The sequence below is a fragment of the Pan troglodytes genome, chromosome 5 (assembly GCF_028858775.2).
Source record: "Pan troglodytes isolate AG18354 chromosome 5, NHGRI_mPanTro3-v2.0_pri, whole genome shotgun sequence".
NCBI classification, from domain to species: Eukaryota; Metazoa; Chordata; class Mammalia; order Primates; family Hominidae; genus Pan; species Pan troglodytes.
Genome location: NC_072403.2, coordinates 137,781,068 through 137,805,738, shown reverse-complemented (window position 1 = coordinate 137,805,738; position 24,671 = coordinate 137,781,068). Strand labels below are relative to the sequence as shown.

The window sequence follows — 24,671 nt, the reverse complement described above, 5'->3', positions numbered from 1 at the left end:
CTGAGATCTATTTCAGCAAAGATTATTACTAAATTGGCACTCAAAAAGACCACCAATAAAAGAATAAACAAATATCCCCAGCTCTAACTGGAACCCAAGTAGCCAGACTTCCTGGTGCATGCAAAATTCATCTGACAAAGCTCAGACAACTTGTTTGTCAAAGGCCAACAATTTGTTCCAATTTTAAAAGATTTCCAAAGTTCACTATGGAGACAAATTTCTGTTATTGAATATACATAACATAACAGAAACATTAAGCCACAAGAAGATACATCTTGCTCACAGAAATGAGTGCTTGGGACAACACAGTCACATCTCTTATGTATTTTATAAGTGGAGTCATGGCTGGGCATTTCCCCACAGAAAATAAACTTTCCTTTCTTTTGATTTGTAACAATGAGTTATTAATATGCTTATTAAATTAAAATTATATCCTTAAAAATGACTTACTATAGTTTAGTTCAAAGTGACTTTTAAGAAACAAATAACCCCGTAATATCATGGAGTTATTTAGATCATGAATATCATGAAAGGTAACTTAGATGTGTTTAAATCAATGGTTCTTGTACTTTTTCTTATCGGGGGATGGAAGGGGAGCCAAGCTACATGAGGAGTAGTGTTTTCAGAATGTGTACGCCCACTGCCTCAGCATCTCATCCTTCTGTTCACATCCTGATCAGCACTTGCAGGGGTGAGCATATGTATTCTGAAAATGTCCCTAGGTGATTCAGACATTCTTTCTATTTCAAATCCCATTTGAGGAACATTGCTTTAAATGTAGGTTATCTGGAAAATGTCATAGCATTTTTCAAAAATTATTTCAATTAGATCACAATCTCTGTGTGCTGTCTTCTTCACCACTTACACTCAGTTCCTGGCTATACTTGTAACACTAAGTATTAGGTAGAAGGCTAGAAACTCTTTCTAACCAGTATTTTTCATACTTCTTGCTACCAAACCTTTCCCTAGAGCTGCTAAGAACAAAGAAATATAGCACAGTAACAAAACATAAAAAATCCTTTGCCCTTCTTCTGGTAATCTTCCAAAAAAAGAACTAGAATACAATCAAAATAGGCATCTATTTTTAAAAGCATGGGGTTAAAATATGACAAATAGGTGGAAGAAAATGAGTTCCCTCTCTGATTAGTCAATAAGTTATCTTTACTTTCACACCCTCCACAGAATTTTAAATATTTTCTTTTTTAGCTAAAATTCCGCCACCCCCCTCCCTTTTTTTTTTTTGAGATGGAGTCTTGCTCTGTTGCCCAGGCTGGAGTGCAATGGCATGATCTCAGCCCCTCTGCAACCTCCACCTCCTAGGTTCAAGTGATTCTCCTGCCTCAGCCTCCCGAGTAGCTGGGATTACAGGTGCACACCACTATGTCTGGCTAATTTTTGTATTTTTAGTAGAGACGGGTTTCACCATGTTGGTCAGGCTGGTCTGGAACTCCTGGCCTCAGGTGATCCACCTGCCTCGGCCTACCAAAGTGCTGGGATTACAGGTGTGAGCCACCACACCTGGCCTTTTAGCTAAAATTTTCTTAGCAATTCTGGAAATGCATTTAAAGACTAAGGGCTGGATGATATTGGGGAATTACTGTTAATTTTGTTAGATCTATTGCATTGTGATTATGAGAAAATGTCTTTTTTTCTATTAATGTATTTTTAAAAATTGTATAAAACAACTTTTATATAATAGTGTTGTTCAGCCTATACCATATAAAAATGTAATACATTTAGCAATAGCAGAACAAAGGAATCCAAGGGAATAGATGAAGAGCAACCCAGAAATGATAAAAGGAAAGTCATATAACAAAACATATAAATGTACATTTGCTCTTCTTCTCTCAACTTCCTTAGCAGACATAAAATTATGTAACATAGTAATCATACAATCTATTGCTATATTTGTAATATATACAGATGTAACATGCATAACATTAGTACCACAAAAAGTTAAAAGATGTAATAGAGCAAAACAGGAGTAACATTTCTATACTTCACTAGAAGTTAGTAATTAGTCTCTATTAATTGCCTGATGATTGTTCTATTGTTGTCAACAATGCTTGGTGGTGAAAATTATTCCACAGTCTGATTCAATTAAATGTAGGTTCCTTTGCATGGATAGTTTCTTTGGCCAGACTATGAAGTTTACCCTGACTCCAGAAAGGCTCTCCATAGCTGTCTCTTTTCTTGGATCTCTCTGGTAAAGTAGATGGTCTACAGTTTAATTTGTTGCCTTCATGGCTACAACCTTCTTCTTAACACCAAAATTCTCATTGTTTTCTAGAGTGCCCTTTGGCTTGAACTTCCCCAAGTATGTCTAAACAAAGTCAGTTCCTTTGGGTAGAGCTTTAGAACTCTATGTCCTGTGGCCTGCCTCTTCCCCTGGGAAAAAAATCTCTAACCCACTGCTCTGAAGCTAGGGACTAGACAGTGACAGCAGCCTCTGGTCTTGGCTTGCCTCACCTGGTGCAAAACTTCTGCCCTGTGAGCTGAAACGAGAGCAGGAGAGACCCCTGTATTCTCAGCCTGCCATGCCTACGGTAGAGCATGGCTCTGTGAGTGGAGGGTGGGTAGAAGAAGAAAGCCCCCTACCTCTAGGCCACACTTGCTTGGATTTTAGCCTCAGAAACACTGATCTTGGGTGGGAGATAAGAAATACAGGGGACCCACAGTGAGAGAGGGTACACCATAACCCTTGACTGGCAGCTGTGGGAAGAGAGTGCCCCATCTTCTTGGCCATACATGCCCAGAGTGGAACCACTGTCAGTCTCAGCGGGGGGTTAGGGAAGGGAGAGAGTTGTGCCTCAAGTGCCACAGAGTCCCACTGTTATAACTGAGATTAATTAGATTTTCTTGAATAAATATTCCCTCACTTGCTTAGAATAATTTCCAGAGACTTTAAGTGATTGTTGTTTTTGTTATTTCTACCAGCTATGGTTCTTTCACTGGGGACTGATTCTGCAGAGCTCCTCATTGCTGCCAGTCTACATATATAATATTTTTATATTAGAATGTCATATAATTCATTTTCAGACACATTTGCAGGTGTTGTTCTATCATGTTCTCAAACACAGCAAAGCCACAGTTTCCCCTTCGGGGTAGATGGGGTGCAGAAAGCAAAGTTAGTGTCTGGTTGTCCTCAAATGACACAAGTGCCTCCAGGGTACATGATTCAGCAAGACTCCACCCAGTGACAAGACTGCAACCTTCAGTTGTAGGCCTCCTTTACAAATCGCACAGGAAGCTTGGTAAAACTGTGCTTCATCAATACCTGTTCTGTGTGAACCATCACATTCCTCAACAAGTGTGATATTTTGGTAAGTAAATAGGACAAATAATCTATACTTAGGTGAGAGTCTGTATGTGTGCTCTAAGATAATATAGCCATACCTCATCCAAAATATAACATCCAATTCTGAAACATTTCACTAAATTCCTAAGTCTCTTTTAAACCAACTGTTATCATTATTTTAATTTTTTTATCTTGACTCTACCCACCTTTCAGCTTGGATCATTATTAAGCAAAATGTCAGCAATCAGGAAATAACAATAGTAACAATGATAGCTAAATTAATTCCCACAACTCTTAAGCTACAATAATATTACAATAAAGTCACAAAGATCACTGCTAAGAAAGACAGTGTCTTTGGTACCCCCATTTGTTCCCTAATTTTTCCCAAGGCAAATCATGACAGCAAAGTTCTATTTCCTGTAAAATGATCCCATGTATATGGCTCATTACAACGTGGACATGTCTCAGTATAAAAATTTTGTGCTTCACAGTAAGCTCCCCAATGCTTAATAGTGCCTAGCACCTAACAGGCCCTAATTAGATATTTGCTGAATGGATGAATAAATGAATGAATGAATGAATGAATGAATGAATAAATGTTGAGTAAAATCTGCTTCAATGACTTCTGTCATTGATTTTCTAATCTGCTCAATGCTGCATCTTAAAATCTTAGAGGAATTTCTAACAGAACACAGGTCAAACTGAAATGAGCAATGAGCAGATGTGAATGATGTCTTCCTTTCGTGATGCAAGAGACTGACAGGAAAGTGACCGAAAAAAACCTGGACAGATTCCACTCCCATTCTGAGCTGACTTATGGGAAGAGATAACGGTGCAGGGACAAGGGGTAATAACTAGTTTTCACTAGTTCCTCCAAGAAAGACCAACTGTAACACAGGCAAAAGTACAATCAAGAATGGTACAGTGCATTCTCTGTGGTTTCTTAACAATTGGGCCCCTCAGGCACAACACACTATGGCCTTGACTGACTCTCCATCACATCCAAAATGCAGGCAAGGTTTGTGGGCACTACTTTGGCTACCTGGGAAAGGCGCTGGTATGGCACTGGAACTTATTTCTGCAACTGTTTCCAAATCCAGATCTCACTCTACCCCAACTTTCCAGTTTTTAGGCTGTGGGATATCATTATACTTTTCCACTTCATGGTGATAGAAAAAAGCTCCTTAGAATGTGACTGTATTTGGAAGTATGATCCATTTTCATTTTGGAGATGATCCTGAAATATGTAGGGGTGAAATGCCATAATGATTGGGATTTACTTCAAAATATTTCAGCAGAGAAAAAACAAAGATAAAAGACACAGAAGGCAAAATCCTGTTAACTGTGGAATCTGGGTGATGGAAGTATATGGTACTAGTCTCTCTACTGTTGGGAATTTTGAAAAATTATTAAAAAATATTCTTTATGAGAGGGACAGGCCTCACCTGATTATCCATATCTTTGATGACCAATAGGACAGGACTGTCTAGTGATGCCGATTTCCGGTAGAGCGTCTTTAAGCTGGTCCCGTGCTCTAACGTGCTATAGGCCAGTCTCCATGGATACCCTTGCACCCTTGCAGGAAGGCGTCGGGCCAGCTACAAAGCCAAAGGAAGAGATGTAAACAGAAGGTTCACACACAAATTGCTCACGAACATGTGGCACAAAACAAATGCCTGTTATTCAAACTCAGTATCATACACTCACATAGTGCCCCTCCTTATTCTGGCAAATATTTGCTATTCTAAACCAAGAAAATGATCATTTGACAGTGTTTACCTTGGCAAGGATACTGGCCAGGAGGTGTTTTCCCATTCAGGGACATGACTATGGAGTCCCTATCCTGCTATATATTTGAAGACACAGATCAAGCTGGATATTTGAAGACACAGATCAAGTGCCCTTCCTTTCCACTTCAACCTGGCTTTTACCAAACAGTTCATATTTTCCCAATTTTTCTTTCTAAACACTCAGAGGCTCAAAACTGCTACTGAGAGCTGCAGCTTTGCACAGAAGTGAGGGCAAAAAAACAGGGACGTTTAGTGTTAGAAGTCAGGTGTCATCTGTTCTTATTGCACCTATATCTTTTACCTGCATCAATATTTAAACTTGGCCATAAATAACCAATAATGTATATCTCTTCAAGAATATTACCAAAGGAGGCCATGAAGTGCTGAGTCTTCAGAGTGCTTAAAATCAGTTTCAGTGTCAGTGTGAATCCCACACTCTATAATTACTTGGTCAAGCTTCTTGGCTTTCTTGGGTCTTTACTGGTTCCTCAGTAAACTAGGGAGCTGAACTTAATGATTATTTAAGGTCTCTAAAATTCATGTCTCTAAGCTGACTGATGAGGGAAACGCCAGGGATTCCTTACTACAGTTCAAACATAAGTGCATTATAATATTTCATGAATTTCAAGTAAACATTCAGAAACTGTAAAATACACAAAGAAAATCATAGAAAAAGGAAAAACTGTCCTGTAGGTAGGTATTTTTCATAAAGCAAGTAGAGTGCCTTTGCTGTATTACTTTTATTGAGCCCTATACATCAAAGCTATGGGAACTCTGCAATAATTACAAGGATAAATTTGGATCCTTTTTAAAGCGTATTAGGACTATGGTAGGACGCTTAAAATTTTTATTTTTTTAAGATTAGAAATGGCTTTTCCTTCAGGTTTGAGAGAAGGATGTTAGTGTCTGACCAACTCCTCATACTACCAAGAAGGCAGCAGGGAATGTGACTTTTCAGAGGCAGAGCAGGGGGCACTGGCCTTAGTGGGCTGCTGGTGTTCCTCCTTCCTCACAAGCCTCATCCTTCAGCCCAAGTGAGAAGGGCAAATGCATTCAGGGATGGGAATTTTTTTTTTTTTTTGAGACAGAGTCTCACTCTGTTGCGCAGGCTGGAATGCAGTGGTGCGATCTTGGCTCACTGCAACCTCCACCTCCCAGGCTCAAGCGATTCTCCTGTCTCAGCCTCCTGAGTAGCTGGGATTAGAGGCATGTGCCATCACGCCCAGCCAATTTTTGTATTTTTAGTAGAGATGGGGTTTTGCCATGTTGTCCAGTCTGGTCTCAAACTCCTGACCTCAAGTGATCCGCCTGCCTTGGCCTCCCAAAGTGTGAGGATTACAGGCATGAGCCACTGTACCTGGCCAAGGGAAATATTTCTTAAAGCCTAGGAACCCCCACCCTTGGTGGCCAGGGCGAGCCCACCTGCTCGATGTGCATATTCTCCAGGAGCGCGCTGTGGGGCCGTAGGACAGGCAGCACCTCTTCGTCCTCGTCTTCATAGTAGCTGCATGTGCTCTTCCTGCGCTTTGCCTCTTCAACAGTGATGATCTGAAATGAGAAAACAAGCCAAGAAAAATAACTTATTGGCTTTTCTTCTAACTGCTAATTTAAAAAATCACTCTAGGGACACCGCTGCTTGAAAAGGTGACGCTTCGGCAGCAGGAAATCAACTGAACAGGACTTTGGGGAAATGGCTAATTTTTCAGTTTCAGAACAAATGCACAATTAAAGACAGTACAGTCGAGGCAGTTAATATGTATAAATTAAAGTCACAAGTCACAAGGCTAGACGTGGTGGCTCATGCCTGCATGCCCAGCACTTTGGGAGGCCAAGGCAGGAGGAAGATGGCTTGAGCCCAGGAGTTTGAGACCAGCCTGAGCAACATGATGGGACCCCTATCTCTATATAAAAATAAAATAAATAAATAAATAAAGTCACGAGTTTTCCAGTTTTAGTATAGCTGCTGATTGCTTGGTCACTGAGAATAGTATATAACACCAGAAGTATAGCTTTCTACCTTTGAAATGCCCTAAATGATTCTCTTTTAGCCTTTAGATTTAGGATCTGAATTGTTAAAGGACTAATCAGAGATCATTCAGTAGGTAAGTCTTCTATAAATAGGGAGCTTGCGGTGATAAGGATAGTTTTTAATCAGGTTCCTGATGTTTTCTCTTAAGGTTGTGCACATAGAAACCACTTCTGTTAGAAATAACGAATGATAACAGCTACCAGGAGCATGAGTACAAAGAAGTGTGAAGCTTTAGTCTAAATTACAACTAGGTTACAATTATTTATGTACTGTTCAGAGATGATAAAAATAGTCTCCCCTTCTAAACCTAGAAACATCATATTGTACAAAACATTTATTATTTAACTCTAGCTATGCTTATGAATTACCAAAGTTCATTTTACTCTAAAATCCATTTTTGGCCCTTCTTAAATTATGGATAAATCACTGGATTATTTTCAGATTGAAGAGTGTATATTCGGCTTCTTGGCCTTTTGTATAAGATCAAGTGAAGGATTATATTAGACAACTAATTCACCAAAATGTACTAGTATTAATGATTTTATATTATAGAGAAAAACATTTAAGTTAAATCCAGTGCAAGTTGTCAGGCAGTAGTGCACTACTCAATTTCCAAAATGCACAATGACAGATACAAAGTACCCGCTGGCGTCTGAGCCAGATTTACAAGTAAGAAAATTAAGCTTACTAATTTTACCATTTTCTGGGGGAGTGTTTCTGTAGTGAAAACACTATCAAGAATCACAAACCAAGCATTTTAAATGAATGAAATAAAACACTCTGTTTTCAGCAAACTCTGTATTTATCACAAGTATAAAATGAGGCTGTGGAATGAAAAAAAATCAAATATGGATTTCTGGCTCCAATGAGAAGAGGCAACCACACCATAACCCTCTCCGCAATGAATAAAACACCTGCTGGTAGAAATGTCAGCACAATCCTTTCTAATTAGAACGACTTTCAAAACAAACTCGGAGGTACATCACTGAGAATTCACCAGCACCTTATTAGCCCTCGGGACACACTCCAACATACCTTCACAAAAGGCTCTTCGTCAGGTCTGGCACAATACAAAATCTGGATGTCCAAGGGTAATCTTTGGCCTCTCATTGTGAGCAGTGAGAAGTGTGGCTCTCTCTCTAATGAGGAACAAGTTTTCTCTCTACTCTGCTTCCACAGTTACTTGTAGCCACGCTGAGCTACAACTGTTTTCTCAGTATCTAGTTTCCTGCATGATTGAGTTTCTGTTTCCTCAGGAGAAGTTTCAACATTTCTACAGGAACACACCCAAATTAGGATTTAGAGCAAACACACTTCCTGCCAGGCATCGCTGTGAGACTGTAAAAGGACACTTTCACCTTTGAAACGGTGGTTTCCCAACACTACGATAAAACCCCATTGTTCATTTTTTTTCTTTTCCTTCTTATACTTTTCTTCCTAATCGTCCCTCCAGTGAACCTAGCTTTTCTAGCCCTGCCTTTTCAGAGTTTTTTTTCTTTTTTTTTTCTCCCCCGCCCCCAGCACCTTCTTTAAGGCTAAAGCTCCATTTAAAATGGTATGCGTGATCCCTGGTATAAGCTTGAATCTCAAAGGAAGGATGAAAAGGAGCCTTCAGTGGAGGTAGGCTTCATTACAGTTAGAACAAACGGCATTTCACTTCAATACTATGTCATGTTTGTTGGTGGGAGGGACTTAAAAGAATGGGAAAACATCTGGTTTACACGAGGTTGTGAAAGATGTCATCTTACATGTAGTTTTATAAAACAGTTGGCAGAGTAATACTTATCTTTTTACATTTTGGAATTAGTTTTAATGACTAATAAGCAGGATGAGTCCTCCTCTATACTTCAGATCACATGTCAGGAGGTTAGAAAGAAATACAGATCAGCACTGGATCAATTTTCAGTGATATTTCTGTGATTCTTCCAGATCCGAAGTGGCCTTTCAGTCTTGGGCACAGCTGCGGGGATCAGAGTGTATTGTATTGCTCACACTGGGGGTTATAAAGAAGACTCTAGCAGATACTTAGAGACCAGTCCACGGCCAGCAGAACTGACTCTCAATGCAACAGCCTGAGCACAACCTGGGACAGAATGCCAGCAAGACAACACTCTCCTCTCGGCCCCTGGGACTCCAGGACAGCGGACATTTATTATTTCCTATATGATGGTGGGTGCCAGGTGCTTTGCCAGGCACAGAGACATAAAGCTGCTCACAGTCTCCAGCAGGTGAGGAGACAGTAGAGAAACAATTCTAAATAAATGGATGCCATTCCATGTGATTGTAAAAGGAAAATAAAATCTTGGGATCACAAACTCACTACAAAAAAAGGGAAAATTAAGCTTTGAAACTGAGCCACACAAACAAAAACCATCTTTCCTTTTGTTTCTAAACAGCTGTCTCCCCAGGTGGTCTCCCTCACCTGGACAATGTAAATTAACAGCTTATTTTCACAAGTCGGAAACAAGAGCAGACGAGAAATTGACCTTACTGCTCACCTCCAGACCAATGCATACTGGACTTCTTCCACGACTCTGTTTACTTCATCTTATGTAAAGTGCAGATTTACTGCGCACAAGGCATACATGATTGAGGGTTCCTCTACCCTCTCCTTTGCACATGCAACATTTGGATTCAGTGCACACTAATCAAAGACTCACAAGAAAGTAACCGTTTGTCTCATTTTTTTTTTTTTTTTCTACCCTCCTCTTTTCTTTTCTCCTTCCTCTCCAGCCCACTTTTCCCCCTTTAAATACTGAAGCCCTCAAAACCCTCTTTGGAAAAAGTGCAGGCCACAGATCCTACTGTGGCTTGTGTCTCTTTTTCCCTCCCCAACCAGATGCATCCTCAACCTTAGCAAAACAAACCTCTAAATTGATTGAGATCTGTCTCAGGCATCGTTTGTGGTTTATAGGATACAGATGCCAAAATCTACAGCAGACGCTCAAAGGAGGTTGGGGTGACCTGGGGGGTTCTGAGATAGCTTATTCACAGTGGAGATGGTGCTTCAGTTTGAGAGCAAGGATAGGGTGTGAGAAGATGTTCCAGGGACAGGGCACAGCAGGAATGCAGAGATGGATTCTGGGTTCACATTGGCTGGAGAAGAGACAGCAAGGAAAGCAGTGATGAGGAAGGTAGATGAGACAGAAAAGGTAGGAGGAGCAGAGAAAATGAAGAGCCCTGATGCCACGAAGGAGCTTAGAACTTACCCTACAGGTCAGTGTTTCCAAAACATAACTGTTTGGAAATCATCTGGGAGCCTTGAAAAATACAGATTCTAACATTCCTCCCTCCAGACCTACTGAATTAATGTCTCTAGTAATAAGGATCTAGGATTCAGTTTTTTAAAATTCCCAGGTAGTTATTCTAACAGGTGGGTAAGAATCAGCAGAGTCAATAAGGAGACCACTGAAGCTTTTAAGCACAGAGTATCCAAGCTTGCTTGTATATTTAAATGACAAGTTATACAGCCCCACAGTCCATATGTAAGATCTTTCAACATGATGAAGGAAACATTGGAAATCATTAAATAGTGCTGGAAAAAAATTGACTATTAAAAATATCATCTACCATACATCAAAAAAGCAACTACAGATTGAGTGAAGAGTTTAAATTAGTATTGCAGGGCCACTTATACATGGACACAGATGAATTCAGAACCATGTATTTGTAATGGCACCATTCTCCCTGGTGGACAGGTTCTCTCCAGCAATGCTTGGCTGCCTAGGAGCAGAAAAGTGTGAGGGTGGGTTCATCCAGGATTGCACGCAGGCTAGATGGGTGCAGTAGATGGGAGAGGGGTGGAGGAACTCAGGAGTCCTGGTAAGGATGTGTTTGAATTCATTTACCATCTGTCTAAGCTGGGAAAGAAGAAATGCTAAGTGGGGTTCAAGAGAGCAGCAGAACAGGAAGGAGGGGTAGACCTATTTTTCCTAGTCTCATCTCCCAATTTCCCAGTGCTGCAAGCTTGTTAAGTATTGAGAGCCTATGTTATCCATCATTGTATTTCCAGGGCCCTCGCCTAAAGAAGTACTTGATACATGTTTGCCTGACTGGATGAAGGGAACTGAGGTCTGGCAAACTACAGCTTGTGTATTAGTCCGTTTTCACACTGCTATAAAGATGCTACCTGAAACTGAGTAATTTACAAACAAAAGAGGTTTAATTGGCTCACAGTTCCACATAGCTGGGGAGGCCTTGGGAAACTTACAATGATGGCAGAAGGCAAAGGAGAGGTAAGCACCTTCTTCACAAGGCGGCAGGAGAGCGAGCGAGCGTAGCGGAAACTGCCACTTTTAAAACCATCAGATCTTGTGAGAACTCCCTCACTATCATGAGAACAGCACGGGGAAACCGTCCCCATGATCCAATCACCTCCCACCAGGTGCCTCCCTTGACATTTGGGGATTATAATTATGATGTGATTTGCATGGGGACGTGGAGCCAAACTATATCAGCTTGTCAGCCAAAGCCAGTCCACCACCTGTTTTTGTATGGCACTTAAGCTAAGAAAGATTTCATATTTTTTAAGGGATTCAATAAAAATTAATAACAATATTTTGTGACACATAATAACTATGTGAAATGAAACACAGTCATGCTCGTTCATTTACATACTATGGTTGCTTCTGTTCTATAATGGCAGCTATGAGTACCTGCAACAGGAACTGTATGGCCTACAAAGCCAAATATATTTATTATCTTGCCCTTTACAAAAAAAAATTTGCTGAGCTCTGAACTAAGGCATGGAGCTATGAGTAGATTCGTCTAGTGTGGTCAGAATGAACTGTGTGCCTGTGTACATAGCGGTGGTGCTGGTGGTGGTGTTTTTTTTCAAACGGAGGAATAAAGTTATTTTCCTCTGTAATTTCATAGGTGCACAGGGACTCTAGTTTCTTACCAGCCTGTTACATGGAATCTGAATGCGAGACTGCTTACTGTACCTTAGGAACTACGACGGTCTAACCCTGCCCAAGTGCTCACCTCCCAGCTCTTGGTTGTTGGCTCACTGAAGAAGTTGTCAATCATGTTCAGTTCTTCCTTCTCCACCACCACAAAGCCTTGCTCTTTGGCATCTTTTCCATAGACATCGGGAGACCACTGAACAAAGAATGTGTACAAATGATCCACCCTGAAAAACACGTTTGTGACAGATGTTAACACCATGTCCACTTTCTTGGCAGGTGCTAGTGTGGACTTCAGTACATAAACCATCTTTTCCCTGCTTGGCAAATCCATTTTACTAATTGGAAAATTTCCCATTATCAAGGTTATCTCTACTTCCATACTCAAAATTAAGAGCCAACAAATAAAGTAAAAGTCCACAGGCACTGCGAAACTGTTAAAACTGTCTTTCAATCTGAGGGAAAGATCAAGAGATGGAATGTAAAACTGAAAAACAAAATGAAATATTTATACCAAATATTTTTTCCTCATTGAGTCTTCATTTATTGGATACTTGTATTCATTGAGGAAAAAAATGTAGATCTGAAGCTTTAGCTAGGAACAAAGATAAACAATACTACAACGGGTCTTTATGTAGATCAAAGTACTATTGCATTGTAATTGTAATAAAACATCTTTGACAACTAGAAAGTGTCAGGAATAATACTGGCTACTATTTTAATATTAGAAAGAAATCTAATTTTATTGACGCAGGAATGTTCTTTGCTTCCAACTTCTCTGCTGTCTTATACACATTTACTGAATGAAGTTTCCAAAGTATCTTTCCAGGCTTAATCAATAGAAATATGCCTAGTTCCTGGGAAGAGAATGAGAGCTGTGAAAACTGCAGCTCCTGAAATATCCTCCAAGGTTCATACTATAACCATCACAACAGGAGAAAGGGCAATGAATATAATCAAATGATTCTTAAAGTATCTTCTAATCACTAAATGATAATTTGAATTTGAGGCTACTGTTGGGATAACGTTAACTTATGATTTTTAAAATTTATAATTACATAAAATTGCAATAATATTAATAGGACTAAAACAAAAACAGAAATACCACCGACAATTCTGATATCCTAACAGATCAAACCATTTTTAAGGTTTCCACATTCCTATCTGTTCTTGTCCACATGTGTACATCGTTTATACAGCTTTCTTTTCATTGCCATCAGAGCCAAGCCATAACTGTTGTATTTAACATTATATAATATACTTTTACCACATTGCTAGTCCTTGTAGTCATGTTTAACAGCTACATTTCATGAAGTTAATAAACCATAATTAGCCTGTATTCCTATGCTGTCAGAATATTTAGTTTGTTTGTATTTCTTTAATTGTATGAATGATGTTACAGTAAATATCCATACAGTGTAGGCCTTTCACTATGGTTCGAATTATTTCCTCAAGATTAGTTCCCAGAAAAGGGATTACTGGGCCAAGGGGCATGATTTTATAGCTTGTGATTCATCCTGCCTAACGGCTCTTGAAAGACTGACTAGTTTGCTGTGACGTCAGCATTGCAGTTTGTGTCTTAAGTTTCATAACAAACTTGCTTATCCTTTTAGTTTATATAAAGTTTTACCTGACTCCATTTGCGTTCCTTTCAGCGTTAAGGGCTTGAACATTTTTCAATATTTTCTTCCTGTCTGTAGCTTTTCTTTTGTGAACTGGATTTCTGTGATATGTGGTATCAATGTTTTTCTTTTTTTCAATTTGTGGGAGTCTTTATGTAAGGTGGACATTAATAACTATCAAATGTGTTTCTGAGCTGTTGTTTCCCTTTTTATATTAATCATGTCTTTTCCCCCACAGTACAGACTTACCAATTTTCTTATACTTTAAAGGTGTATTTCTTTACAGAGTTCTCCTTCAAAACATGGACTGTTGTTACCTAAAACAAGGTGTGTATCAGTGTATATGACATGTTACCATTTCTATTACAAAAGTAAATATAGATATTGATAGATACTATGATTGTACATGGGTATGATGGTTATGTTTCAACTTGGTGTGGCCATCCATGGTACGCAGCTTTTGGTCAAACAGCAGCCTTGATGTTGCTATTAAGGTATTTTAAGATGTGATTAACATTTATGTCAGTAGATTCTGAGTAGAGCAGATTATGCTCCATAATGTGGGTGGGCCTCATCCAATCAGGTGAAGGCCTTAAGAGAAAATGACAGAGGTCTCTTAAGGAAGAAGGATTCTACCTTCAGACTTTCTTCAGGCTTGATACTGCAATACCCACTCTTTCCCCAGTCTCCAGCCTGACAGCCTGTCCTGAAAATTTCAGACCTGCCTGCCCTTAACAATCGCATGAGCCAATTCTTTAAAACAGATCTCTATGTATAATACATACATTTTGGTTCTGTTTCTCTGGAGAACCTTGACTAATGTTATACAATAAACTACTCTGAAAGGCTATAAAAGAAACAGATCCAAATGGTTACTTCCAGGGAATGGAATGGGGTGGGAGAAATACATTATATATTGTATATATATCTATGTTTAAATTATTTTAATATTTGGAATAGGTAGTACATTTATATGATTCAAACATCAAAATTATATTTTAAAAGGCATATAATAAGAAGTTTCCTTCTTACATCCCTGTCTACCCCAAGCCCCATAGGTGACCACTTTATTCACTTCTTATGTTTGTAGTGTTTATGTAGATATAAATATGAATATGTATTTTTTGTCTTATTATTATTTGTTGGGAAAAAGCTGAGTGTTGGGAGGGAAACTGAGGCAGGGCTTGCATAATGTCCTTTGGAATGTGTCTAGACTTGCTGGCTCCTTGCTTCTAGCCCTCCTAGGCTCCTATTCCTATTATCTCAAGTAGCAGAACATGTTCCGTATAAATGCTAAGCCATCACAGCTGTAAATCATGTGCTTAATACAACGTGCTCTTTTGACCTCCACATTCTCACCACCTGTTTCTTTGTTGGATTACCAATAAATACCATGGGCTCCCAGAGCTCAGGGCCTTCACAACCTCCATACAATAGTGATGACACCCTAGTGTCCCACCTTTTTATCTCTCACTGTCTTTTTTTTCAATCCTTTGACTCCAATTAGGAGAAGGAAAAAGAGTAAATATACATATAGACTCTTAGTATGCTTACCTAGTCCTCCATGCCCACGCAGCAATATGGAGAGAAAGGGAATTCCTAACTTCCGAGGGAACACCTATCAATCATTAGGAAGCCATTAGGCCCCCAAAATTTTCCTTACCTCTGAATCTACTTCCTCCAATCCCTGCCTAAAGATAATTTTATGGGGAAGAGGATCTGCTTGTGTCTCTCCAGGTGACAATCAGGTGCCTGTGTGGGTGCCCACCAAACATGTGAAGATCTATCATGAGCCACAGCATCTAGTGGCCCACCTGTACAGCACGAATTGAAGGTCTGAAAAGCCTCGATTTGCTTTCTCTATGCCTTCTGTTAATCAGAGAAGGCCTGTTTCTCATTATCAGCAGAAAGTTTTACCTCACGGTAATTAACCAAAGAGGCAGAAACTGAATTAACGAATGTTTCAGCAACGGCATGCCTCCTGGCTACAACCACAACAAGTTTTTGCTTCTGTTTCAGTAGATTTACTAACGTGGGGGAGAGGGTATGCTTGTGTTTTTGCAGGAGATGAACAAACCGTGTGGATGCCCTCAAGATGTGTACGACCATGGAACGGGAGCATGGATCCCAACCATGGACTGGGTTCCCCCAGTACGAGCCATGAGCCACTTGAATCTGATTGCGAAGATGGAACGAAGACCGACCAGAGTCACGATGCTTAATGGACCAATGCTTTCTGACTCAGCTCCTCCCTACCCTGAATAAAAGAGACCCTAATAGTTAGGCAGGAGTATCATTGCCCCTATTCAGCATGAAGAAGTTACAGAAGATGGACCTTCATCCTTCTGCAACCCCTAGGATTAAGGGTCCTCCTGTAAAAGGGAAAGGGGAGGTATGTGGTAAGCATTCAAACCAGAGCGACTCCAGTTTGAATAAGGGCTAAGAAAAATGAAGCTGGATCACTGACTGGCAATAAAGGGCTGCACAGCCTGCAAGTGCCTTGCTCAATTAAAAGAGGCCACCTCTTATGCTACTAATAATGACGTAATAATGATAGTTCCTCTTTTACAAAAAAGAGAAGGGAGGCATGTTGCGAAAAAGCTGAGTGTTGGGAGGGAAACTGAGGCAGGGCTTGCACAATGTCCTTTGGAATGTGTCTAGACTTGCTGGCTCCTTGCTTCTAGCCCTCCTAGGCTCCTATTCCCATTATCTCAAGTAGCAGAACATGTTCCATATAAATGCTAAACATCACAGCTGTAAATCATGTGCTTAACGCAATGTGCTCTTTTGACCTCCATATTCTCACCACCTGTTTCTTTGTTGGATTACCAATAAATACCGTGGGCTCCCAGAACTCGGGGCCTTTGCAGCCTCCATACAATAATGATGGTCCTCTGGTGTCCCACCTTTTTCTCTCACTGTCTTTTTCTCAATCCTTTGACTCCGCTGACTTTGTCACCCCCACGACCTGGTGTTGGGTCTGATCACCCCAACATTATTCTTTATCTTGCTTTTTCACTTAATATATCCTAGATAGCTTTCCAAACCAGTATATAGACAGCTCCCTCATTCTTTATTTTATAGCTACACAGTACTTTACTAACTGGATTTATTATAGTTACATAGCCATTCTCTGGGTTGTTTTCAAGAGTGTACCATAACGAACAATGCTATGATGAATTAAATTTGCATGTGACTCATTTCACATGTGTACAGGCAAAGCCACAGGACATTCTCAGAAGTAGGATTGCATTGTGAAAGCAACAATTCAACTTGTCATTTTCACATATAACCTCACATTCTTCTGTATAGGGATTATATTATTTTTGCCCTCCCACCTGCTATCTCTCTCTCTTCAACCACTGAACTATTTTTGCCGTGTAGAATTAACTTCCCTATTAAAAGCTAACTTAGAAAACATGAAATAATCACTCCAGAGAAGTTTGACAAAAATACAATTATAAATCTTAGTTTTTTCAATACTTAAAAATTTAGTCCATCTTAAATATGTTTTGAAGTAGAGTTGAGAATGAACTATGCTTCACTATAACTTTTGGAAAAGGAAATATATATTATGTGCATAGCCACACTGGATAAAATGTATGGGCATAAGTGGTTCCTAATAGGTTGCTGGCTAGCTGACTTGAGAGAAAAAAGCATGCAGTCCCTAATATCTGAGAACTAGCCTGGTACTATCAGCCAGGCCTCAGTGTTACTAAGAGCTAGCTTAGCATTCACAGCTATGCCCGATGTTTTCCTATTTAACATAATTTTCCAGAACATCAACACTAAATAAGGCCATTCTAAGACCATGATGAATCACAACAAAAACAAGACAACTCTGTAATCAGAGCTGAACACAAACAACACAAACATTATCCAGCCACAAAAATGACCAAACATCTCCCTAATTTGGGTAATGAGAATGACTGTGCTTCCTTCCCAATTATAGCATTAGTCTCTCCAGTCTTCCTTCCTTCTAGATAGGATTTAATAAAATACCCAATCTTAAAATTACCCCTACTTCCTGACAGCATCCCATTTAGAGCAAGGCCCTGCTTCCTTGAATCCTCCCTCAAATCACCTAACACAAACCAAAATCCCATAAGTCCTTTCTTTTTTTTTCTGAGACACGGTCTCACTCTGTCACCCAGGCTAGACTGGAGTGGTGCGATCTCGGCTCACTGCAACCTCTGCCTCCCGAGTTCAAGTGATTCTCCTGACTCAGCCTCCTGACTAGGTGAGACTACAGGCATGCGCCACCACTCCCGGCTAATTTTTGTATTTTTAGTAGAGATGGGGTTTCACCATGTTAGCCAGGATGGTCTCGATCTCCTGACCTCGTGATCCACCCACCTCGGCCTCCCAAAGTGCTGGGATTACAGGCATGAGCCACTCCTTTCTAACATCCTCTTACTGAGGTAACCCATGGTTCCCTATATGGTGTGTGTTCTCCCTCACTGCAACAAGTTAACCTGACTTACTCAATTACAGGTGTGTTCCTGCTGGTCTTTGTCTAGAGGGCATTGCTTCCTTTGACAACACTTCCTGGGCACCCACTGTGTGCCAATGACCCTGCCTTCATGAAGCCTCCCTTCTGGAATGTTAGAGCTGGACACTGGATGGCATTTCATTCAACTAACTTTCCTTAGGTATCAGAGAATGAGGGCTCTGAATGAAAACATCAGGATCACAGCCAGGACTAGATCTCCTGAGGTGGCAATCAGTGTTCTTTCTATCACACTAAAAAGTCCTCCTCTCATTCCACAGTGGTTTCTGAACCATTTCCCAGTTAATTTTCTAGTTACAACACAAGACACATTTTTAAATCACTTTTTGGACCCACTTTCCATTAGGCACTACTCATTTTTCCTCTAACATTTTACTCTACTTTGGGAAAGTCTTTGGACATTCATAGACACCGAGAGAAAAAGGAAATGTTCTGAGAATGCTGAGTTCATGCAATCAAATATTCTTGTGCAAGACTGCAAGGGAATAAACAATCAATCACAGATTTGGAGTTAAGCTTTCATTTCTTCTTAGACATTGCAAGAAAATGTAAAGTGTGAAAAGTGCAGGTCAATTAAGATTTTAGGGAGAGAAACTATCTTAGCAATTGCTAGTCATTTCCCTTTCTGGTGACAAAAACATCAAGTTGCTCAGGGACATGATTGTACTGTCCTGTTTAATTATGCAGATATAAGTAGGACTTAGTATTCTGGAGAGAGGTATGACTGAGTATACCCTGTTTGATGAAGACCACTCATCATTCCTACAACCCATCGGGAAGGTGGATGGGGTAGTAGGTCAGGGAGAAGGAAGATTTATATAAAGTCTGTAGGATTTCCTGAGGAGGAATCAAACGCCTAATACCATCTCTTTTGAAGATGTCAATATTATTAGAGCTTCTCTGATGAATTAGGGTGGTCCTAGCGTAGATAAGTCCACAGAAAAAGACAACATCCCTTTCTCTATTCCATTGTTCCTGAAGGGAAACTCTCCAAAGGGGTTGGAGAAGTGGTCAGGTCTTGCCATAACCATTTTAGGAGCAGACAAATTGAGGCATGGTGTGCTACTGATTCTGAAACTTAGATCAAGCCCCCTGCCACTGTGGGCATGTTATGGAAGGAAATGGCTGCATGTGCATATGTGTGTGTTTCTTAGGTTTAACAAGAAGATGTGAGATGGAGTGTACTGGGGTGTCAATTTTGGCATAAAGCATTCTTACTTGCTGGTGCCATTTTCTCTAGAAGAAATATCTCGGCCTAGGACAGGAATCTGGGGTGACCAGGTAAGGGGGCATATCCCAAGCCTACTCTTTTGGAACTGCTGGGTTTTCTGTGAGTAGTAAATCTAGGCTCTGGGTTTGCTTGTTCCCAGAGTGGACTATTTTGCAGCAGCCATGGCCAGCCCTTTAAACTGAGTAAGCACAGGGTTTCTTGGGACTTACCACTGGAGGAAGGTTTCTAGAGAAGAGGAAAAAGCACTTTCAATATATCACACAATAGAGGCTTAGAGTCATAAACACTTAACATTAAGCAGAAAAGCAACCTTATGTTTTAACCAATGCTGGTAAAATATACCATCTACCTAAAAAGAAAAGCTGTGATTTCCTGCCTCAAGGACCTTACATTGTACAGTAACTCTATGAGGCATGTATTACTGTGCCAAATTTAAAGTTAAGGAAATTGAGAGTTGGGAAGACTCAATAATGTGCCCAAACACCCATCCCCGGAAACGTTCGAGTAATTCTAAGCTGTTCCCCAACCCCCGCTTTTTAAAAATAAATGCTAAGTCCAAGGAGGTGGGAACATTTTAGTATCTGTCCATAGTCAGATTTCATGTCATAGTATGGGCCAATTACTTCCTTGGCTTTAGGTTTCGTTAATAAATCTAAAGGAGTATTAGTGAGATGTCCCGAGTGGCCCTTAGGGCACATGCAGCCCAGTCCCTGTTATTCCTGCTCCTGCACCTTCCGCTGATGAGGGACTCACAGCACCACCGGAGCCAGCCGGTCAGTGCTGTGCTCTGTGTTTGGGGAGTGTGAAGGGGAAGCTGCCCTGAATGCTTCCCCCATCGCTCAGGTGGTACGCTCTGTCTCTGCAGTCAACAGAGTCGCCCAAACCTTGAGCAGCCTCAGCGGAGGTGAGATGGGAAACCTCAAAGGTACATCTGCAATGGGGCACTCTGCCAGGAAATGCTTGTTCTTCTTTCCTCTGAGATGTTCAGGGCACTGGCAGACTCCTATTTCCCTCAACGGTAGCCTCCCGCATAATATTCCCTCATTCTCTCACGCACACAGGGCCCTCATGCTATGCCTCTGAGGGAAGTGGAGGAGGAATGAAGAAGGGACATGGCCTGTCCCACAAGAGGATATTAAGATTCATGTAGAATCAATTTGCTTACTTAAGTTCTAAGTCCTCTGGAGACGAGGTGGAAGGAGTCAATGTCCCTCTTCCCAGCTCTCCTTCCGCTCAATTCTCTATCTTTTGTTTAGGTTATTTTTATGATTTACCTGGGGGAGAGGATATGACTTCATAGTTTTTCCTTCTAGGTTAGGGTTGCCTTGTTTATTTAACCTAATTATTGGAATGTTCTTTTCATTCACTGGGTTTTCCTAGTGGGTCATTTCCCAGAACTCAACTCTGCCCTCTGGAAACAGACCTCAAGCTCTGAAATTCCCCTTCTGATTCCTCTGCCTTCCATCTAAACCACGTCTTTCTCCTGGCTATACCAGCTATGCTCCCGCCCTGACCCCTCTTCCTCCTCTCTCCCTAGTCTTCAGCCTCTTCTGGGTTCATATACTTTAGGATCTCTCTTTCAGGCTCACCCTCACCAGTGCCCCCTAGAGGTAGGCCTACAGCAGCGATCCTTCTGCACCTGCCCTTCCAAACTTCCCACAGAAACAAACACAATAATCTTTCCAGCTCTTCTCTTGGGATGATGAATGTAGCTAGGTTTGCTTATTTGGGCTTAATGGGTCCACTACAAAGGCAGCTAATCTTGGCTAGGAAAAACCCTCTCCTGGTGCAGCTCCGTACTCACCTGTAGCTTTTTTTCTTTCCTACTCTACACAGTACATATTTAGCCTCTATTTTTTCAAGCTCACCCCACTCTCCTACCTGCCTCCTCTCAGAATGGAAGATTCTCTACTGTACTGTTCTTAAAATGTGTTCCCTCTGCCATTCCTCTTAGCACTCTTTTTCTTCAAAAGGAGTAACTGCTCTTTGACCTGTTTTAACCCTCCTCTCTGTACTTTTAAGGGTCCCACTCCCTGGTGAATTTCCTCAATTATTTCCACCACCCCACCTTGCAACCTTTCCATTCCCCTATCTCCTTCATCTGGATCCATAAATTCCATGCTTGTAATCCCAGGACTTTGGGAAGCCGAGGTGGGAAGACTGCTTGAGGCCAGGAGTTTGAGACCACCCTGGCCAATACGGTGAAACCCCATCTCTACTAAAAATACGAAAATTAGCCAGGTGTAGTGGTGCACACCTGTAAAATCCCAGCTACTCGGGTGGCTGAGGCACAAGAATTTCTTGAACCCAGGAGGCGGAGGTTGTAGTCAGTCGAGATCATGCCACTGCACTCCAGCCTGGGCGACAAAGCAAGACTCTGTCTCCAAAAAATAAAAATAGTAAAAATAAATAAATAATTTTAAAAAAGGGTTCGGATTTTATTTATTCCCAAAGTCCCTCCCACACCTCACTTTCCCTTTAGAGAGTATTGTTGACATCTGGGCCGGCAGATTTCCCAATTCCTTTTCATTCCTGAACTCTTCTATTCTGATTTTGTTCACCTTTCTGTATATGCCCTTTGTTAAATCGAACCTGGCTCCGGTATTTTCTGGAAGGTGGCAGGTTTTAAAATCTTATTCCTGACTGGGTGCGGTGGCTCACGCCTGTAATCCCAGCACTTCGGGAGGCCGAAGCAGGCAGATCATTTGAGGTCAGGAGTTCTAGACCAGCCTGGCCAACATGGTGAAACCCCATCTCTTCTAAAAATACAAAAATTAGCTGGGCATGGTGGCATTACAGGGGTCTGTAATCCCAGCTACTTGGGAGGCTGAGGCAGAAGAATCGCTTGAACCCCGGAGGCATAGGTTGCAATGAGCCGAGATCGCACCGCTGCACTCCAGCCTGGGCGACAAGAGTGAAACTCTGTCTCAAAAAAAAAAAAAAATCTTATTCCTTCCCTCACCACTCTAGTGAAGCTGATCTTCTCAAAGATCATCCACTGTAAACATCAGCAGTATCTCAGTCATCACCCGTTTTAACCTTGGCAGGTCTGTCAATGGCTTTTTGGAAACTCTCTGTGACTCACGCTGTGGTCTGGATGAACCACTGAGCTTCTCTGGGCTTCCACTACCTCAGGACACTAAGCAGGGCTGATGGATGAGTGAACAGAATTACTAGTAATTACTCACCCTGGCTGCTACCTGCTGCTGAAGCAGTGGGTGTGTGGTAACACCCATGAACAGAGAACTGGGTCAAGTACTGGGTCCCGAGAAACCACTAATATTTAAGGAGAAAGCAGAGCCGTCCTAGCAAAAGGCCAAGAAGAAACAGCAGACAGGCAAAATCGAGCTCATAAAATGCAAACCTGAGCATTTCACCTAACTGCCTGTAATGTTTTCCCAATGTCTCCTCATAGGTTTTGGGATAAATGTGACCTCTTTGGGGCTGCCTGGGAGCTTTGTTTTGCACCAGTCTCCAAAATGCAGCCAGTGTCCATTCTGGCTCTGTGCTCACACTATTGCTTTCTTTTTAAATTAAGAATCATGGCAAAGGTAAGCCCAGTGAAGTGTCTAAGGCTGGGGTAGGGGAAGGCTTCCCAGGGGCCATGGTTAAACTGGGTGTTGAGGGAGGCAGAAGAGTCCATTACAGGAGGAAGGAGAAACAGCATTCTACTGGAGGGAACCCATGCAAAGACATGGCATTGGAAGACCAGGGGGATGCTGCGGTGAGGTCAAAGTGGACATGGCAGAGCAAAAGGAGGACAATGCCATCAGGTCACTGGTGATTTCTGACAAAGAATTCTGTAAAAAGGACAGAGATGCAGGATACCCAGGCCCTGCCTCAAGGTGCTCAGGTGGTGGAGAGTAAACAAAAAAATGTTAGCACAGTGCCAACACAACAGCCGAGGGGCATCGGAGCTGGGATGTTGGTGTTGAATAGGAACTCAAGAGGCAGGGAAGGAATTCCTGAGAGGAGGAATAAAAGAACAAGACTTACCATTTGCTTAATGGAAAGGTAGGAGATAAGAAGAAAGAAGACAGAGCAGGTGGGTCACTAGGTCACAGAAAGTCCCAAGCATAAGATAAAATACTTGGAACTCAGCCTGTGGCCACTGTTTCCTGAAGTGTGGTGGGGAAGTCCCAGTGACTTCAGAGGGTATGCAGAAGAACATATTTTAATACTCATATGTACTTAAAGGGTAGTGGCTCATGCCTGTAATCCCAGCACTTTGGGAGGCTGAGGTGGGCAGTTCATGAGGTCAAGAGTTCGAGACCAGCCTGTCCAATATGGTGAAACCCCGTATCTACTAAAAATACAAAAAAATTAGTCGGGCATGATGGCACACACCTGTAATCCCAGCTACTTGGGAGGCTGAGGCAGAAGAATTGCTTGAACCCAGGAGGTGGAGGTTGCAGTGAGCCGAGATGATGCCACTACACTCCAGCCTGGGTGACAGAGCAAGATTCTGTCTCAAAAAAAAAAAAAAGGAGTAAAAATAAGTACTACTAGCATATTATTTTTCTGATTTCACAGATATTGCTATTTAGGAAAAGACTAAGTAAAAAAAAATTACTATTTAAATCCTTTAAAGACAACCATTAAGTAAACAGTAGTATAGATGGTAGGCAGATCTAGGGATATTTGTGAGGGAGGGAATGTATGTGAATAGCTGAAGCTGCCATAGGAAACCACAGGCACACGGAGGCCATGCGTTCATAGCTTTAGCAGGAAGAGACATGGACAGATCTGTGCTTGAGAAGGACTGCTGTGGAGCCAAGTAGGGAAGGCCAGGAAGAGACAGGATCAACTAGAAATAAAGGCCTTGTTGCTATGGCTGCAATGGTGATCCAGGCAGGAGATGGTCAAGGCCAGACCCCAGGTGTGGCAGAGGGCATGGGAAGAAACCTGCCATACATGCTCTGCCAGGCACAAAATCAAACCATCTAAAATCTGGCCCTCACCTTTGTTTAGGTTTTCTGTTTAATTACAAATTTGGCCTTAATCAGATTTCTTCATACACCTCAAAGGTCTTTATCTTCAATACAAGGCTCCTTTAGGGATTTATCCCAAAGGAGACACCATATTCAAATTACAAATCCCTGTTTAGCAGATAGAGTTGTCATCTCTAAAGAAGAAATTCAAAGAAGGTAAATGATAGTTTCTTGGAAGGCAGCACCTAACTCAGGCAACAAAGCACAACAGATTGAAGGAGAGGTAATAGCAGCAGCAGCAGCAACTAATTTTCATTTAATACATGGGCATGCTCATTTATTCTCATTATAATCCC

The 24,671-nt window shown here is 41.3% G+C and overlaps 1 protein-coding gene across 15 annotated transcripts in view; it reads right to left on the bottom strand.

Moving 5' to 3' along the window:
• Nucleotides 1-24,671, bottom strand: part of NCOA7 (nuclear receptor coactivator 7) — a 153,488-nt gene that overhangs the window by 3,537 nt on the left and 125,280 nt on the right. For 14 of the 15 annotated variants that reach the window (XM_063813426.1, XM_063813429.1, XM_001165718.7 and 11 more), the window contains 3 exons: nt 12,101-12,248; nt 6,511-6,636; nt 4,744-4,896 (listed from right to left, as the gene is read on the bottom strand). In XM_063813426.1, the coding sequence (XP_063669496.1) occupies nt 4,744-4,896; nt 6,511-6,636; nt 12,101-12,248 (427 nt within the window). Of the gene's footprint in view, nt 1-4,743; nt 4,897-6,510; nt 6,637-8,152; nt 8,557-12,100; nt 12,249-24,671 lie in introns of those variants that run through there. The other variant, XM_003311471.6, reaches the window with a different exon arrangement.